This window comes from Cajanus cajan, chromosome 6 (assembly GCF_000230855.2).
Source record: "Cajanus cajan strain Asha chromosome 6, NIPB_CcT2T_4, whole genome shotgun sequence".
Classification (NCBI taxonomy): domain Eukaryota; kingdom Viridiplantae; phylum Streptophyta; class Magnoliopsida; order Fabales; family Fabaceae; genus Cajanus; species Cajanus cajan.
The window spans coordinates 1,742,362-1,761,868 of record NC_138522.1 but is presented as its reverse complement, the minus strand read 5'-3'; the positions used below and the strand labels follow the sequence as shown (position 1 = coordinate 1,761,868).

At 29.9% G+C, this 19,507-nt stretch overlaps 2 protein-coding genes across 4 annotated transcripts; both read right to left on the bottom strand.

Moving 5' to 3' along the window:
• Positions 1–6,774: 6,774 nt before the first annotated feature.
• LOC109795997 (E3 ubiquitin-protein ligase RING1) lies at positions 6,775–12,035 on the bottom strand. Its single transcript, XM_083059366.1, has 2 exons — positions 11,973–12,035; positions 6,775–7,403 (listed from the first exon to the last, which is right to left on the bottom strand). Exons 1-2 carry the CDS (start codon positions 12,033–12,035, stop codon positions 6,912–6,914), a joined length of 555 nt encoding a protein of 184 aa, XP_082915492.1. The 3' UTR covers positions 6,775–6,911.
• An 875-nt stretch (positions 12,036–12,910) lies between these two features.
• WRKY13 (WRKY DNA-binding protein 13) lies at positions 12,911–16,455 on the bottom strand. 3 transcript variants are annotated; one of them, XM_083076486.1, is made up of 3 exons: positions 15,706–16,455; positions 15,250–15,492; positions 12,911–13,446 (listed from the first exon to the last, which is right to left on the bottom strand). In XM_083076486.1, exons 1-3 carry the CDS (start codon positions 16,014–16,016, stop codon positions 13,278–13,280), a joined length of 723 nt encoding a protein of 240 aa, XP_082932612.1. In that variant the 5' UTR covers positions 16,017–16,455; the 3' UTR covers positions 12,911–13,277. The 3 variants fall into 3 exon arrangements, with proteins under 3 accessions (XP_082932612.1, XP_020213067.1, XP_020213068.1); XM_020357478.3 differs by having other exon boundaries at positions 12,911–13,449; positions 15,706–16,390; XM_020357479.3 differs by having other exon boundaries at positions 12,911–13,449; positions 15,250–15,477; positions 15,706–16,372.
• Between the last annotated feature and the right edge of the window lie 3,052 nt (positions 16,456–19,507).

Below are 19,507 nucleotides of genomic sequence, written 5' to 3'. Positions count from 1 at the left end.
TGTAGTATTTGATTTGAGGCATGTGGATGAAGGTTTTGAAAGCCCAAAAAGGGGTTTAAGAATTAAGATTCGTGTGGTTGGCACATTCGGAGCCACAGCTATGAGAATGACACGCGCAGGTTGAGTGACACGTGGGCCAATGGGCCATCTGGTTGTGTCGGAAAGCTTACCCTGCAGCGTCGCCTTTGCGATACGATGCCATTACTTTCGGGTCCCGCTTCAATTGACTCCAATGTTTTAAACAATAATCACCATGTGATGATTCCTTAAAATGCTCACCAGTTTCCGATTACTTATTAGACTAATCTTATCAACCTAATTAAATAAATATTTTAGCATCACCATTCCAAATCTTTGAACAATATATTTTAAGTCAAACTAATTCACTTTTTTTAAGCTCATTATCGGTCAGAATAATATATTTAACCGGTTTTTAAACATTACTTAATTAACTGAGAAACAATTAAGTGAAAAGAGAGATGATATCTTAAAGTTAATTTTGGAAAATAGTTCATGTTATTGACAAACTTAATATTATTTACCTAAATTAACTAATTTCTTAAAAGTGTAAATTAATTCTAACAGTCTTATTTACATAAACATAGATAGTATAACAGAAAATAATAGAGGAAGAAAATTAAAATAAAATGATAGAAATAATTAATTCATTCTTTTGAGAAAAATAAGAAGAAAAACTCCCTCTCTCTCTATCTAAATCAACAATAAAAACTTCTCTCCAAATCATAAAATTTTGGAAAAAAGAGGATGAAGACTTCCTTTTCATTTTTTTTTAAATTTCTTAAAATATAAATAATTTTTTTAATAAAAAAACTAAAGAAATAATTAATAAACTTGAACAATAATTGATGGAATTGGCCATAATTAAAAGAAAAATAAAATTATATTAGAAGAAGGTATAAAAATATTGTTTCCCAATCACCATTAGTTCTTGTTCATCATCTTACTTCTGAGTGCATGTCTTTCATTCAATTTCATTATGTAGGAATGATAAAATTACACTATTGATATTAACTCAACAAATAATAACTTGATAATATTTAATAATTGATGTAAACGTCTTTGTGCGAACGGTACTTTACTTATCATTATTTACACAAGGTAATTGGTATACCTACTGAAGTACTAGTTGTTTGCTTTAAGCAAATAACCATCAAATTTCACACAAAGCAATTGTTTTTGTCTACACCATAAAAAAAAATCTATATATAACACACATCCATTTATAACACACTATTTGTGATTAAAAATTATTTATATTTATATTATAAATATAATATATATTGATATATTATTAAAAATATAAGTATAAATTACAATGACATATAATATGTGTTATTGAATGAACTTGACTTCATATTTGTGAGGTAACATATGTATTGTAATTAAAAAATTACAAAATAAGCCATGAATATTCATAAAAAGTGTATTTAGATGAATTCATAGCATTATATGAACTCAAGTATCCGATCAACATTGTCAACATACGAGTCCTATGGTAAAAATCATGAAATTGATCATAGAAAATCATAATATAGACTCACTATTTTTTTTAATATGTTGATATATATATATATATTTCATTGAATTCACCCAAACTTGTTTCAAGAACATCAAAGTTTTAATCAAAAATCTCAAAATTCAAGTTGGACAACTAACGGAACAAATTGATGAAAAAATATTTCGCAAGATAATTATATAAAGCATGATAATTTTTTTTTATATCAAAATTACAATGACAATACTAATATAAGACTCTATATATTTTATTTTAATTTCTCATCATCAGACCAATCCTAACACATGGTTCAAGACTAAAGTCATTCACGTGTTTATTAATATGGAAAAAAGTTGTATCCTCGTCTCCTTGTCCATTAGCACCTTCCTTTCAAAAATATGGAAATTGTTTATTAATAATATCTAGGCTCTATGGAACTTCTAACTAAAAAACAGAAATGTAATTAAGGATGATGTGTTCTTTGTATCCTACACATCTTCTTGAGAAAGTGCACATCAATGTCGAACTAATGACAATAAAAAAGTGCTACTTGAGAGCGTAAAGAATGAGATTTTCCTTTATATTTTTCTTTGTTTTTCAATTTACGTAGTTAATTTAGTTTAAGTTAAAAAATTAATTCCACTTTTTTTTTAGTACATGGGATACATTAAAAATTGAACTGTTTGTAGGTGCTAAGAAAACCCGTGCTGAAAATTAATAATCAAAATCTGTAATGTTTAGTCTCAATGTTCTAAATTAATAAATATTATATTTATTGTTGAACTTCAAATGATGTGACGTTTTTATTTTTATTTTTTATAATCAAAATGTGATGTGATATGTTAGACAATTACGAATGTATGTTATTTTATAATTTAATATATTATATAAAATTAAAAAAGAAATTACATAGTTACTTCAGTGTATTAGTGGCTTTTATAAATATAAAATTTAAACTAAATATGTGATGGGAAATTAAAGTGAAGAGATGTAACTAAACTACAAAGATATGTAGACAAAACATTATGGTAGAGTAGTAGGATTGGAAGGAAGGAGGGGGGCATCCTCAATCAGTAGGTGAAATTCACAGTACTGTATATGCTCTAATGATTTTAAGAAAAGATTGTAATGTAAAACGTGTACGACCATGGAGTGTCGTTTATGCTCCCATGATTGGTCGCATATATTAGCTAGATCTATCAAGGTAGAAGAAGAAATATATATGCAAAGACGATATTGGATTTGGATGGGTCACACAACCTTTTTCTTTTCTTCTTGCCGTTTCCAATTTCGGAGTTGCAACTTGCAACAATTTCTTTTGCCTAATTGGTTCTAACTCAAACCATGTGATACATAAGTTCTATATTATAAAGTGATGATGCCCATAGGGTATATGATGTTGTTTTGTTTCAAAAATTTTTGTAATGGATAATTTTTAAAAAATTATGAGGATGGATAAATCGTGTTTACTATATATATATGAAACTTAACGTAAAATTATGTTTTAAAATATATTCTTTTAATAATTTTAAGATATTTTTTAAATTTTAAAAATCAAAATTGTGTTTAATAACATGATTTTTGTAAATATTCATCTTCCAAAATTTGACTTTATTTATTTTTATTTATTTAATTTTATTTTTTTACAAAAAATAGTGAAATCGTATTTAATAACGACTTTTAAAAAAAATTAAAATCGTAAATTTTTTTTATAATGCATAATATTTTTTAAAATTGAAATAATTTTTCTAAAGAATTGTTTGCTTCATTATTAATAAATTTTCTAAACCCTAAACGTATAATTTTTTAAAAACTAAAATAAATTTTCTAAAATTACTATTAATAAAATTTAAATATTTATACATAATACTAAATCTAATTGTGTAATATTTAATTTAATTTTATAACATTAGAGCAAATATTCTTAATATTTAATATAATTTTATATGTTATTTTTAATTTTTTTTAGATACTACGACCATAACATCAAACACTTATAAAATATGACTCCCACATTTCAAAACAATTGATGATGATATAATGATGTCTTATATGACTCTCATAACATCAAATCTGATAAAATCCTAAGCCTTAAATGATAAAATATGCCATTATAATTTTATGTTCAATATGCAATCCCTTCAAAGTGTTTTTTCTTCTCCTCCATTTCAACATTAAGTGGAGGAATTTTATGTTCAAGTCCCCCTCTACTAACCATTTGGCTCTTGATTTTTGGGATAATATAGACTTACTTTGAACTACCATCGACCAAAACTAAACTTTTAAATATAAAAAATCGTTAATTTAAAGTAAAATATTTTTATTTATTAACTTTAACAAAACTAAACTTTTAAATATAAAAAATTGTTAATTCAAGTGATTCAACACTTATATTCTTTAATCAAAGAATGAAGTTTAATTCTCACGTTAAATATAGAGTTAAGAATGAAAGTATTACTTTACCTCTATAGGAGACAATCCAACCAATATCATATAAAAATAACTAAACTTTGAGATATGTAATAAAAACTTTAAACATCCCCCAATAATAAAAGGCCTTATATAAAATGTTGCAATAAATGATAACCAACTTACTGCATAATTTTATATTTGGTAAAATTTATTTAAATTCTATCAAATCAATTTGTTATTAATTATAGTAATGGTTAAAGACGTCATAAATACAAATTATTTTTCCACAAAAATATGGAAAAAATGTATGTAGAATATTAGATATTATATTCTCTTAATGTTTTTTAAATTTTGATTCTTTAAGAAAAATGGTAAGTAAAGCCCCTATTAAATTATGTGGATTATCTCTCTCTCTCTCTCTCTTTTTTTTTAACATGATAAAAAAGTATAAAATATATTATATAATTTAACAACTATTTTAAATATTAGATAATTTTTACTAGTTACAACCTAACTTGAATAAGAATGTATCTTATAGAAAATAAATTTGATTTCGTAAAAGAAAAAATTATTGATGGGGAACAAAATCACAGAGATTCCTATTATTTAATTAAGGGTTCGCGTTGAAAGGCAAAGGTTGTAAGAACCATGGTACTCCACCCGTGGGACCCGAACACTCCCGTTTGGAAGGCAACAAAATCAATGGTAGAGTAAAAAGAAAAAAAAAAGAAAAAAGGATACATATTTATCAAAAATAAAAAAATTCTTTTAATTTTTTTTATAAGTAAATTAGTAGATATAAGATGACATTTTTAAGATTATTAGATAAAGAGTCAAAAACATACTAGAAATTATCAGACTAAATACTATTATTAACTTAATGATTAATTAAAATTTAATAATATTTAATTTGATCTAAAATTTTATTTATTAAATTGAGGGTCAATAGAAACTCACCAAAATAATTTCACCTCTTACATGAAAAGATTTTCTTAAATAAGTATATCTACCAAAATAAGATTTTAATTAGTCATAAGACATGTAAAACCTACTTTATGAAAAATGCAACTTCAAACTAAATTCTAAACCATTTATATCAAATTCAAATATTTTAGAAATAGAGAACAAGACAAGGTCATGAAAAATTCAAGTACTCAATCTTACATTACTCGTATGAAAAAAATATTTGTTAAGTAATATCAACTTCTTAAATAAATTCAACATTATAAAGGACTAGTCGTTATTTTTCAACTAAAATATATCTTGGTTTGTAAAAAAAAAATTGAATACAAAATAAGAAATATTTTTATGCATTATATACTATTTTTATTTAAAATATTTATATTTATTTTTCATTATATAACGAAATAATTTTTTATAAGTTAAAGATATATATTGTCATGCGATTATCATATACTAATTTATTTGAAAGCATTAAAATCACGAAAATAAGTTTATCTGTCTGAAGAAAGTGTTTTTTATATATGAAATTAGAAAATCAAGTATGAACATCATAAGAGATTTGAACTGTTAATTAAGTGTTATTTCTTTGATATATTTGATCCAGAAGATTGGGGTAAGAGAGAGAAAATGGCAGTGTATGGGGGCAAGTGGGGCAGATGAACCCTTCATCTATTTGGCCACCACACGTGCACTCATCAACTCAAATATCACGGTTACCATTTTCTTTTCGTTTTATGCGCCATGCGGGAACCAAAAACCTTTTAAACCCAATACTCTAAGCATTCAACTTTTTAGTAGTAACTTGCCATTTTTAAATTATATTTCTTTTATAAATTTGACCAAAACCAAACAAATAACTCACAGATTCCAAGCACGGACCTGGTCGTGCTCCGTTCCTTCCGATTCTTTCATGAGTAATCAATGACACATCTAAGTATGGGTAAACCAAACACGGATTGGGTTCCCTAAAGAGGACTAATCTTTCATTAAATAATCCATCACTCTTTTATATTTAATACTTCATCACATTCAACTAACATTATATTATACCAATTAAACTCTTTTCTTAAATATGTAAGAGTGTATAATAAGTGTAATTTTTTTTGTTTTGGTACAAGTTCCCATTACTTTTACAAAATATATTTTATTTATGAAAAGACGATATTACCCTTTTGTTTCTGCCATTGGATGATTGACTTTGGGTTCATGATATATGCACCTCCTTTTTTTTTTAATAAGTACACTTCCTTTAAAAAAAAATAATTAAAATTTTAATATTCTTAATTTTTTATTTTATTTTTAATTTTTAATTTTACATCTACAATATTTAATTTAGTACTTTTTTCACATATCTTTCCTCCTTTTTTCAATTTTTACATGCACCTCCTTACTTTTCTTTCACTACACTTATTTTAGTAGCATGTGAAAATTAAAAGAGAAAAAAAAAATATGTGAAAAAGAATAAAAAAGTAACAAATTAAAAGTTGGAGGTGTAAAATAAAAAATTAAAAAAAAATTATAATATTTAATAATTTTTTTTAAAAAAATAAAGGAGGTGTACTTATAAAAAAAGGGAGGTGTATATATCATGAGCCTTGACTTTGTATTACTAGTCCAATATGAGAGAGAGACTCCAAGTTCGTTATCAGATTATTATTAGGCAGATGATAAATACACCTCCACTCTCGTATAAGCACACCCCCTTTTTTAAAAAATATATATAAAATGTCTAAATTACCCTTAAAAAAATAAAATTTCTAAATTTACACCCCCTTCCCCACACTCCACGTACCCCGCACCCCCTTCCCCGCACCCCACACCCCCAAAACCCACACACTTCAATGTCATCGATTGTCAATTATACTATAGAACCAGAACATCGAATCATGAATCCAATCAAAAACTAATATATCTCATTCTCAAATCAAAATAAAAACAATGAATGCCTATCAACTGAAATCATAAAAAACAAACAAAACACACAAAACCATATTCAAACAAGAACTACTCACATACAACTTCAATCCATATCTTCTGGAAAATTCCTCCATCTCCTTTCCCCGCTGTCGTGCGCAGACCCACCTGCATCAAAAGGATTCCCCAGATATATTCTAAAAGTCCTGTGAACAGGCCTGTTACTCCCCCTTGCACTTGCACCGCCATTGTCGCTGCCACCACTATCTCTCCCACTGGACCTCGACCCATCACCGGCGTTCCCCTGCGTCCGATTCTCGTAATCGGCGTCGTTTGTGGGCAATTCGTACCGGCACACGGGGCAAGAGTTGTGCAGGCGAAGCCAGGGAATCAAGCAGTCACCGTGGTACACGTGCTTGCAGGGCATTTGCGTCACATGCAACCCCTTCTCAAACTCTCCTGGCAAACCGCACACTGGTTCAACTCCGAGTTCAGTGTCTTCGTCGACGGTGACGGTGGGGAGGTTCTTGACGACGTCCTTGGCGGCAGGCGGCGTGCCATAGCGGTTGGGGTCGTTGTCGGCGAGCTGCTGCACCAACTGCTCGAAGCCGGGGTCGGGGGTGCGGAAAAGGGAGTGTAAATTTAGGAATTTTATTTTTTTTAAGGGTAATTTAAACATTATATATATATTTTTTAAAAAAGGGAGTGTACTTATATGAGAGTGGAAGTGTGTTTATCATCAGCCTTATTATTAATATTTTGGCCCAACTAGTCTTATTATTTGGGCTGATAGTCCTTTTGTTCTCCCTAAAGATTCCAGATATGATCATACCATGATTGAGGGTTTAAATTATTTGACCATTATTTGTTTTTGCTTATTTAGCTATTTGAAAGTGTAACGCTCAGTATGATGAATGAACAATCTTTATGTTATTTGATTAGTCTGTTTTATTAATATTCATGTTAATTCCTAACACTTTGTTTAATTTTAAAAGGTCAAATGATGATCATTAATAATAGGAAGAAAAAATAGTTACATGCTACTTATAATATTCTAGCGATCTTGATCGATAACTTTATTAATTTTTATAATAATTAGATAAAAAGTCTTATTGTGATTTCTAGTCAGTTGTCTATATAAAATTTTTACATGAAAATTAAACTCGTCTGTTAACATCCCTCTAAGAAAACATTGTGACAAAATTAAAGTTTATAATGTAGTTGTTACTACTTTAGTATTCAAGTGATTAGAACTCTCATCAGCCCATAACCCTAAGCTGAAGGACCTTGCTCCAAAAACAAGATGGAGATTTAGCCACTTAGGCCCAGTTCATTATCAAGGCCTAATGGGCACTGGCTTTAGTCCAAACTTATTTTTTTATTGTCTTCTTATTTATACTTTTCCCTTCTTTTAACAAGTTAATTAAACCTTTTTTTAACTTTATTAGACTCGATTATTGTTTGAAATCACGTACTTTTTTTTTTTTTTTTGGTTTCTGGAGTATCCACCAAGATTTAATGCGGCTGCATACCCAAGGCAGGATTCGAACCCCTGACCTTGCTTAAGCGTAGATTAACCCCTACCGCTGAACTACACGCTTGGAGTTAAAATCATGTACTTTAGATTATATATAATTTTTTTTATAATTTTAATTGATGTTTTATTTAAATAAATTATCACAATTAATTTCAATATTAAAAAAGTATTTTTTTTTATAAATTTGTTTAAAAAATACATTAAACTATTCCATTTAATCAAAATGTAAATAATGAGTATGAATATGGGTATATAAACTAATTTTAAAGGTGCAAATATAAAAATGAAAACTTTAATATTATACTAATATCCTACCCATTATCATCTCTAACTCGTCTAACCTTATATTCTGCAATAATTTATGTTCATTTTATTGGTTGAAAACTTAAATAATATGTGTGTGGTGCAGGTATTCAATGAATTTAGCAGCTTCCAAACATTTCTTTTTGAGTAGAACACCTTATCACGCGTGCTGATTTGTCAAAAACAACGTTCCCTTGAACAATAACTTTTTTTTTTTCTGTATATATAAAAAAAAAACTCTTGAATCATGACCTAAGCATATTTGGTTTATAAACATGGGTGTTACTCCGCTTGCAAAGAGATTTCTAAATCTGACTTTTGCTCAATTCTCTAATACTTTGATTCTAACATTGGAATATTTTTCTGACATTCAATTAGATAAGAAAACTAAAACAATAAAATATAATCTTTTGGCCTCTTTAAAATTATGTTTGGATAATAAACTGAAACGCAATAGAATTCATAATTACAATTTACATCACATTTTATTTTGTCTTGGGTGTAAAGATTACAAAGACAAGAAAAGAAAGGCGAAGCACAAATGGTGGGCCGAACCAGCTCATCATCAATGCAAGTACAAGATAAGACGTCTAAGACATGCTACTGTATTGTATACACCCCAATCAACAATCATAGTTACAAAGACTCATAAACTCGACAACAGTCGAAAACCTAATCACAAATTACATAGCATGTATATATAGATGGCTTATGTATATATATTTTTTTTATCCATAAGAAGATGATTCAAACATATGCATATTACTCAAACCTTCCACTACTAGATTTTTTTTTATCACTTGATTTTTTACTAATGCCACCACTATTTTTTTTTTAACAATTATATACTAAAATTATTAGATATGATGAATATGTCATTATTTCTTTGTGAAATAAACTCGTTTAAAAAATTTCAATTCTGGAAGTAATTTGAAATTAAAATTCTGAAAAGAGTTTAAGACACATTGGAATTAAATTTTTAAAAATTAATTGAATGAAAAGGCCTTCAAGGCTTGAAGCTATTAGGATCCTCACAGCAGAAGAACCTTCAGGATGGGAGAGTTTAGGCCATGCTTAATGGATCTACGCAATCCAATCCATCCCAGTAAATTAAGGTAAAATGGGTATTGGAAGAATAAACAAGGGACCAAAACAAAACTATTGCCACTTGCTACTTATTTAAAAGGCCATGTATAGGCACATCAAGGCCCAGTGGCAGTAGCTTCAGTCCAAACTGTTACACTAAGCTTGATAGAGGGTGAGGAGTCAGAGGGAATGGAAGATAACTGATTTGATAGAGAATAGAATAAAATAGAGTGTGATTTATAGTTGGTTCACAGAGTAAAATTAGATGAGAAATAAAAAATTGATATTTTAAAATTATATTTTATGTATAAATAAATAATGTATATAATTATTATTTTATTCATTTATCTTTTTTCAAGTCTGTTAATATATACATATATGAATATAATAATACATTATTAATTTTACTATATTTTGAATATGATAATTTTTATATATAACGCATTGCTTATTAGTATAATGTATTAACTATGTAGGGTGTTTTGCTTATTCAATCAGGGGTGCATATAATACAAAATAAACAAATGTTTTTTTGTCTTTCTTGTTCAATTTTGTGACAATCCCTTTATTTCATAGAGTAAATTTTTAACTTATAGGATTCATTATCTTCTTCACTCAAATATCCGCTAATTAGCCTCCAATCCACCCTCCTCCCTTGAATACATTCTAATTCACCCAACCAAACGTAGAGTTAATTAGTTCCACTGCTGTCATATTATGTATATTTTTCACCAATACTTTTCTATCATCTTTTCCCGTAGTTTTTATTTTATTTAAAGAGGTTTCAATAACACATTGTCCAATTAACGAGATAGACGGTCATGACATGCAATTATTTAATTGTGATAGCTTAGTTCATTACATACTTAGGTTAGAATTTTTTTAAAACTATTTATATAGAAACTTCTCACAGTAATAAATATATTAATTTTTATTTTATTTTTAAAATGATTAAATAAATAAACTGAAAACTTTTTATCTATTTTTTTTTTACAAATAGAGGGTAACTTTCATGAGAAAAAATTGAAACAAATCAACTAAAATTAATTCACTTTTTAAACGTTGTTGTAATTGGAAGCAAGTGTTTTTGCTAGAGCTGTCAAAATGGGCTCAGCCCGGTGAGCCAACCCGGCCCACCACGGGTTCGAGCCGGGTTGGGCTAAAAAAATTTTGAAATTTTAATACGGGCCAATTTTGAACCCGGCTCACTAACAACCGGGCTCACCCGGGTTGAACCCGTGGTGAGCCGGGCTGACCCACCAACTCGTTAAAAAAAAAAAAACTTATGCTTTAACTTTCATTTTATTGGGCCCAATTGCCCAAATGAGCATGAGGATTTGAATTATATTTGAATTATTAGGCCCAAAAGAGTATTTGAGATGATTTTGAATTATATTTATTTACATGAGATTATTTAGATTTTATTTGATTATATTTAGAATTATCATTTAATTATGATTTTGGGCTTTAGTTGTATATTAAAAAAAATTACATTTTTTTTAAATTAGGTGAGCCAACCCGTTTAACCCACCAACCTGTGGTGGGCCGAGCCGGGCTCAATTTTTTTGAACTCACTAATAAATGAGCCGGGTTGGGTTAGCCCACCAAATGCTCAACCCGTGGTGGGCCGGGCCGGGTTACCCGTTTTGACAGCTCTAGTTTTTGCATTCGGCCAACATTGTCATTAGGGAGTCTAAATCCATATTTATTGTTGGAGAGTCTTTAACATCGGGGAGCACTCTACAATAGCTAGTGAGTAAGTCACACAAGTGAGTTTGACACCACAACATATCCTAAAACCTTAAGGCATTAGGTAGGTGGATCTTTCTCACTTATATATTACTCAACATGCCTAACTCTAACCAATGTGCGACTTCACTTCACACTTAAACTCCAACACTCCTCCTCAAGTGTGAATCCCTTCCACATGGTCACGTTCCCCCTCAAGCGGAAGCTTTTTTCTTTCGTCCACGAGTATCCAATGGTGGCCTTACTTGCACTATCATTGCATTTCAACGACACACGTCCTCCACACCTCTAGGGAGACTTTCAGTACAAGGGATGATCCTACTCTTGGATCTCCTGCCAATTCCATTCAGGATCCCACTCTTGGATCCGGTCAATACTCGTTTAAGCCGATCACTAGTCACTTGGTCGAAATCCCTTCCACATGGTCACGCTCCCCCTCAAGCGGAAGCTTTTTTCTTTCGTCCACGAGTATCCAATGGTGGCCTTACTTACACTATCATTGCACTTCAACGACACAAGGGATGATCCTACTCTTGGATCTCCTGCCAGTTCCATTCAGGATCCCACTCTTAGATCCAGTCAATACTCGTTTGAGCCGATCACCAGTCACTTGGTCGAACCATCGACTCTGATACTAATGTTGGGGAGTTTTTAACATCGGGGAGCACTCCACATAATGGGTAATGAGTAAGTTACACAAGTGAATTTGATACAACAACATATCCTAAAACTTTAACACATTAGGTAAGTCAATCTTTCTCACTTATATATTACTCAACATGCTCAACTCTAACCAATGTGAAATAGTATTTGCCCTTAGTGCACAGTGTTGTCGCCTCACATTGTTACCGCCATTGCCACCTCATATATGGCTTTTGTGTATGGTGTTACCCCAGGAGTAAGAATTTGTGAGTGTGAGATTGAAATGGGAGGTTTTTCGAAAGGGTTCAAAGACTGAGATTCTTAAAATTTCCACAAGTTTGTGTTTCTTATTTTTTTTTTTCACAAATAATTTGAAATTAAAATGAATTATATGAAATGCAAGTAAAATTTCTCATTTAATTTATAAGGTACATTTCTTACTTGCATATTTTAATTTATCATTTGACTGTCACATAATTACTAGTAGTAGGTTACGTGACAACTGACATGATTATCATATTATTACTTAATATATAGTGATACTTAACTATATATACAAATAATATTTAAAAGATGAGATTGATAAAAAAAATTATTAAAAGATTAAAAGTAAATCTTATGAGAAAATAAGAAGCTAAAAACATAATTAATTTACCTAAATGCATACTGATAGTTAATATGATAAGTCACTTAATGGTGATACTTAGAAAGGACAAAGAATAGTTAAGAGATTAAAGCAAATAAAAAAATTATTAAGTAGCTAAAAGATACTTTTCATACAAAGATGATAGACTAAAAATATGATTAGCCTACTATTAATGTGGAAAAGTCAAATTCTGAAGCCCAGTACTTACAAATATATTACTGGTTTTGGGTTGGAGTTTTTATGAAACACCACCAGGACTGTGAAGTACATACTCTTAATTGTTTTTGAGCATGACAATGGTGTAAAACTAAAAAGCATAGTAAAGGGAGAAAATGGCATGGGAGTGGATGGAAACGAGTGAAAATTGACAATGAATCAAAGCATGCATGCATCATTTCCTAGATACACTGTCAATTTTTACTCATTCCTCTCTACTTATTAATCCGTCTTCATGGATCTCTTGCTACGATAAAAATATACATATGTAAACATTATTATGTTGGTTTACACTACCAGAAGAAGTTACTAAGTTCAGAAGGAGATTGCGAGTCTTCAAGTTCATTTGATGGTGAGTGCGCATGTCTCCCTTCATATGTGGTTATCACCATCCTTGGATCCTCTGCCAACCGCTCCACGCGTTTCTTTACTCGACAGTTATCTTGGGTGCAACGATAGTAGCTTCTACATGCATGCACCCAAACACGCATCATTACAGAGTTAAATATATATATTATAATTGTAGAGGCAAGATAATAACTTTGATAGCATTAAACATCATTATACATATATAACTTGCAGAAAGCTTTTAAAATATTGCCAGTGGAGTTAACTTAACTGCAAACAGTTTTTTAATTACTTTGTTTATTATGCATTTGTTTTAAAGCATGGCCCCTCGATCAAATACATGAAATTTACTCACTCGCTAAAAGTTTTATCGTAAAAAATATATACTTAAATTTTTATATTTCTGGCCCCACTATTGAGATACACAACCCTCTTTAACCTGCCTCCAACCAAGCTTTTTGGGTCAACTAGCCTGTCCTTCCAGCGAAAAAGAGTATATAATTTCTGCAACATGTTGGACTGTAAATAAATTTAGATCTTTTAAATAAATATGTTAGAGGCTAAAATAGAGTCTTTAAAATGATGCACTTTAATTTGAAGGGTTGGTTAAACTAAATATATAAGAATTGATTGATAACATGAGTTAGGGCAATTTATATTATTTTATAATTTTATTCAATTCACATTTCGAGATGATTTAATTTTATTCCACTTAAAATTCGGTTTTAATTGACCTGTACATTATTAGTTTCTTTCGGTCTAATGTCGGGTTTAAGTTTAAAGAATTGACAAGATTAAAAAGTAATCAAGGCAGAGAATATAAACAGGAACTCACCACTAGGCTAATACTTCAACTGTAATTACTTACTTTGTAACTTCTCCGAGCCATTTTTATAAATATATGTAACATACAATTTTGAACTTAAGACCACAATAAGGTCCCAGAAGCCTCACAACTAGCTAGCTAACTGCATGGCAATGGCTTTCTTTATTTGGTTTTTTCAAATCCATTTTTTTGCAAGTTCATATTTAATTATTTAGCTCCCAGAAAACAGCACCCTCTTATGTAAGAAAGATGTTTGTGTACGTCAATTGACAAAATTTTCATACCTCCCAGTTGTAATTTCAAACATCATGATTAAAAATGATAACAGTATGATTTAGCGGTATCCCTTCGTAGTAATTAATTACACCGTCGAATAGTTGACACTGAAAACATATTGTTAAGCAAATATTGAGGATAAAATCAGCATCCAAATATATTAGCATTGCGTTTTTTTTTTTCAATAAAAAAAAGGCATAATAAATCCTTTCTATTTGTTTATTTTATGTTTCTACTCAGTAAAACATTCCTCAAGACACGAAAATCCTATAAAGGGATTTCCGGGGGGAAAAGTCTTACCACAGACCTAAAGTAGCAATGGCAACAGCTGTGTTTTTGTACTTAATATACATGCCATAACTTCTGAGAGTTCTAGCTACCTAGTTCTAATTTTATTTTATTTGGTGTAAAAGAGCTGTGTGTTTGATTTGTACTCATACATACCATAACATCTGAGGGTTATTTAGTTCTATAACATTGGCAGATTCACATGCTCTCCTTTACCCAAAAAAAAAAAAAAAAAACGCTGGCACTTTCCCCCACAAGACATAAAGTGAATCTATCTAGCTTTAATATGATTAATGATTATAATCATGTCTGCATTACGACCCCAAATTAAACCTTCCCAAAACCAGTAGTGAGCCGAATATTCAATTATGATAAAAGCATGAAACAATAATGAGAGGGGTCGAGAGGTTGGAGAGAGAGAGAGAATGTCGAATTTAAACAAATATGCTTTCTCCTTTTCTTGATCTATATGCAGTCACTCTCTATTAAAGCCATCAGAAAAGAGAAAATTTTGAATTGGAGAGTACCTTGGGTGCTGTGTGTTCTTTACCACTTTCTGTCCGTACTTCCTCCACTTGTAGCCATCATCCAACACATCCACATCGCTCATAGTCTTGAAGCAAAACCTTGGCTCCCTCACCTTTCTCCTTGCCTTGACTTTCTTCATCTTCATGGAAGAAACCCCTAGATGATGATGATTATCATCTCCTCCAATTCTTTTACCCATCAAGCAATCGGTTACTTCTTCCCATGCCCTAGATTCATGAGACCTATCTCTAGTCATAAATCTTATCAGAAAGAGTAATTACAACAAAGATTTGAATCCTCTCCCTTAATGAGGATCATAAGTCTTGTTAGAGAGAGAAAAACACAGAAGATAGAAAATATAAGTGACGAGTCATATATACAATCACTTGTAATACCGAAATGGTTAACATGCATGGAGAGATTTGAAAATTAAAGTACACAGTGAATCTTCTCACCATGAATTCACCCTCGATCTGTTCAAGGAAAGGAGTTGGCCTTCTCCTCCACCAAAACTTGAAGTGAGATCTTCTCGTGGTCTTTGAATAGCAGTTGAGAGTAGGGTTTCAGCAAAATTTGCAGCAGAAGAAGCAGTTTCAGATGAAAGTGAAGGAACTATTGCACCGATGGGTTTCAAAGATTGATGACAACCCAAAGGAGGGAAGGTTTGGTTAGGTGGGAAAGGAATGAACCCCATCTGCGTAGAGATCTGATCCTGCTCTTCAAACAAGCTTTGGTTAACATTAGTTTGAGACGTTGTTGACATCATTTCGTGATTATCTTTCTTTCTCGTTCTCCACCCTTTGCGATCCAACACAATCAGTAGCTATCTTACCGAAACTTGGAGAAGATCTTGATAATAATAATAATAACATAACAGAAGACACAAGTGGTTAAAAAAGGGTTTCTCTCGAACTTTGGTGGCGACGAGAATTTACCATGATCTGTAAGTATGTCTTATAACGTCGTAGCTCAACCAACTTTCCCTTTTCTTTTTGGCTCTTTTACTTTCTTCAAAGGATATGTGTTGTGTCAATTTCTAATAAAATTATTTCTTTCAGATCTCATGTAAAAGGTTCATTAACTAGCTAAGTTGAGATAGCAAAATAAATACATAAAGGAATAAATAAATAGGTGGGGTAGGACAGAATGTTGAAAAAAGGAAGTGAGAATATGCAAAAGGTGAGACTATAGTAACAACTCAACCTGACCTTGCGGTTTGCTTCAAATGATAATGGTACTGTTTGTCCTTTAAAGCTTGGAAATTCCATGTCCTTCGTGGTTAGTGGAACTTCACTGTGGCATGGAAGTCAACAATACAAGACAAATGAGAAAAAATATGTATCAACTTAACTTATAATTTTTATTTTTAATTAATCCTGTTTTAACACATGTATTACTTTCTTTTTTCTTTTTTCTTTTATCAGTTCTCTATTTTACTTTTTTGTTAAATATACACTCCCAAGAAGTGATTCTCCACCCACCGCCCCCCCCCCCCACCCCCAAATGTATGAAACTTTCATGCAACAGGCCTGTCACTGTAGATAATAATTATAATATGGGCGAAAGCGAAACCTGTTGAGTGCACAATAATAGAACGAGAGATACATAATCAAGTGAGAGTGAAAAATATCATTCACCAATTCACCATTTGATTCTCTCAAAAGAAAATAAAGTGAAAAAGAGAGCGGATGATACATATATCTTTTGTATTTTATTATGTAGATGATCTATTTAGGGGCACCATATATTATAAAAGAAATATCAGAGAACAATGATGATGAATCTTGGGTGCAAATCTATCACACACACTCTGTCATTATGATGGGTGAAAGAGGCCCTATTTGACTTTTTTGCAGCAAAAAAGCTAATTGCCTTTCTCATGTGCCTTTTGTTATTTAACTTTCTAAAACTCGAACTAACCCACATCCACCAACCTTTTTCCTCAAATTCCTCCAGACCAACCTTATAATATTGTTATCATCTCTAGGATTAATTGTGTAACATTCAATTATTAAGTAACTTCATATTTTGTATGCCTAAACATTACGTGGACCAATGTGGCAATTGAAAGCACATAGTTTTCTATACCCCTTTGAAAATTTACCCATAATTCAATAATTATGTGTTCTTTTTGTACTTTAGCTACTTGTTTAACTAAGCATTAAATGATGAACTTCATTTGTAGAAATTAATGAATGAAGTAAAAAGTAGCTGTTGTGTAACAATTTCTACAGTGAAACAAAAAATGTATGATTAATGCGATCGATCAATGAACAATTGATTATATATGTGCATGCATTTAGAGTGAAAGTCCTTAATTTGCTTTATTTGACAGTATTTTTAGATATGCACTCCATTTGACTGTGGATTGAAAGATATATACTGGCGCTATAGGAGAAATCATTCTTTCCCTGTTTTTATCATAAATTTACCGTTGTTTTTCATGTGATAGTAAAAATAAACTCAATAATAATTAAGATAGTGTTGTCAAAAGAAAATTATTAAGATAGTTAATTATGTGACTTAGTTTTATTTTATTTTATTTATTTATAACAATATTTATTAAAAATATATAATTAAGAAGGATTTAATTTGTTTTGACATGTTAAGTATTTTTTATGACATTTGGAAAATTTAAACTTTTACCATTTCTTTTGGTTATTTAATTTACATACCATTTAATTTTAAAAGCTAATGATGTAACGATTGCTTCTCAGGGTAATATTAAATGTCATAATTTAATAGTATTATTAATTAAGTTTTTTAAGGAAATTGTAATGTATAAAAATATAGATAAATTCTCTCGAAAAGAAGCATGGACCCCTGAAATAATTATCTCCCTTCTTAACCCCTAATTAGTTATAATTTGAACTTGTTAAAATACAAATTATAACCTAACCAAAGTTCTCCTGGCTGAAATAATATTTTTTATTCTACTGTTATCTCCTTAATTAAATATACCCTCGAACTAAAAAAATAATAATTAAAGCTCAAATCGTGTGTAATTTGTTAAAAGAATGCATCTCATTATAATTTAATTTATAGATTAAGCAGCATTCATTTTACTCTTTCAAAATTTGTGTTCAATGTTCTGCCACTGATCCGCTTGTAGCAGATAATGGGCATGCTAATAAAGTTTTTTCAAAAAATAAATGTTAAACGGAAAGAGCGTGGCTGTTGAAACGGGGTCACCCTTTCGTCAGCTGTGATATCATCGAAATAGTTAACTAGCATTTTGTACAAACAAATTAAATTACTGTTATGTTAGCAAAGAATCAAGAAACAATGAATCTGTCAACATGTGGTGCTTCGTATTCACCGGATTTAATCATCAACTTCCTGGTTGATTCAATCAACTGAGGTTTTAATTTGTGTCTTTTCAACTCTATTTTTTTTTTATTAATTTCTAATCAGCTAATATTTTTAATACGTTGAAGATTTTCCATCATCTAAGAAAAAGAGCATAATAATATATATCAATAAAAAATAACTTTTATTTTATAAATTTATTTTATAAAGTTCAACTAGACTTTTAATCTATTTTTAAGTTAATTCTAACAATTCTTGCTATTAGTCTAATTTACTAAGTCACTCATTATTGGACTATTATTTTATTGAACTATTCACATGTGTCTATATGATAGTAATTATTGATTTAAGTGAATTTATCTAGTCATTTGCTATCAAACTATTATCGAACCATTCACATATGTTTAGTCCTACAAACTTTATGTTTGAAATGTCCAATTTGAAATGTCTAGTTCTCGACGTGAAAAAGATCTCAGATCAATTATGAATAATGTCATAATAGTATATATAAATAGGGAGTAATTCTTATAAGCTAATTTTATAAAATTAAGTTAAGTTTTTAACCCACTTTCTAATATGCTATCAGTGCATATCAAAACCTATATAATATCCTAACAACTATCGATTGTTTAAGGACTTATTAGATCATTCGTTATCATGTCATTATTAAATCACATATAGATGTCAAGTAATATATATAAGTGAATGACAATTTTTATCTTACAAATTAATTTTGTAAGGGTAAATTAGACTCTTAATTTACTTTCTAATACAATCTTTAAAAAAATTATAGTTTTAATCTTCTCATTAATCGTTAAAATTATAATATTGATCATAATATGACATTATATATATAATATAATAATTAATATTTAATAATATTTAAGTAAAAAATATAATTTTAATTTTTTATTTTATTTATCATTTTTATAAATATAATTTAAAATT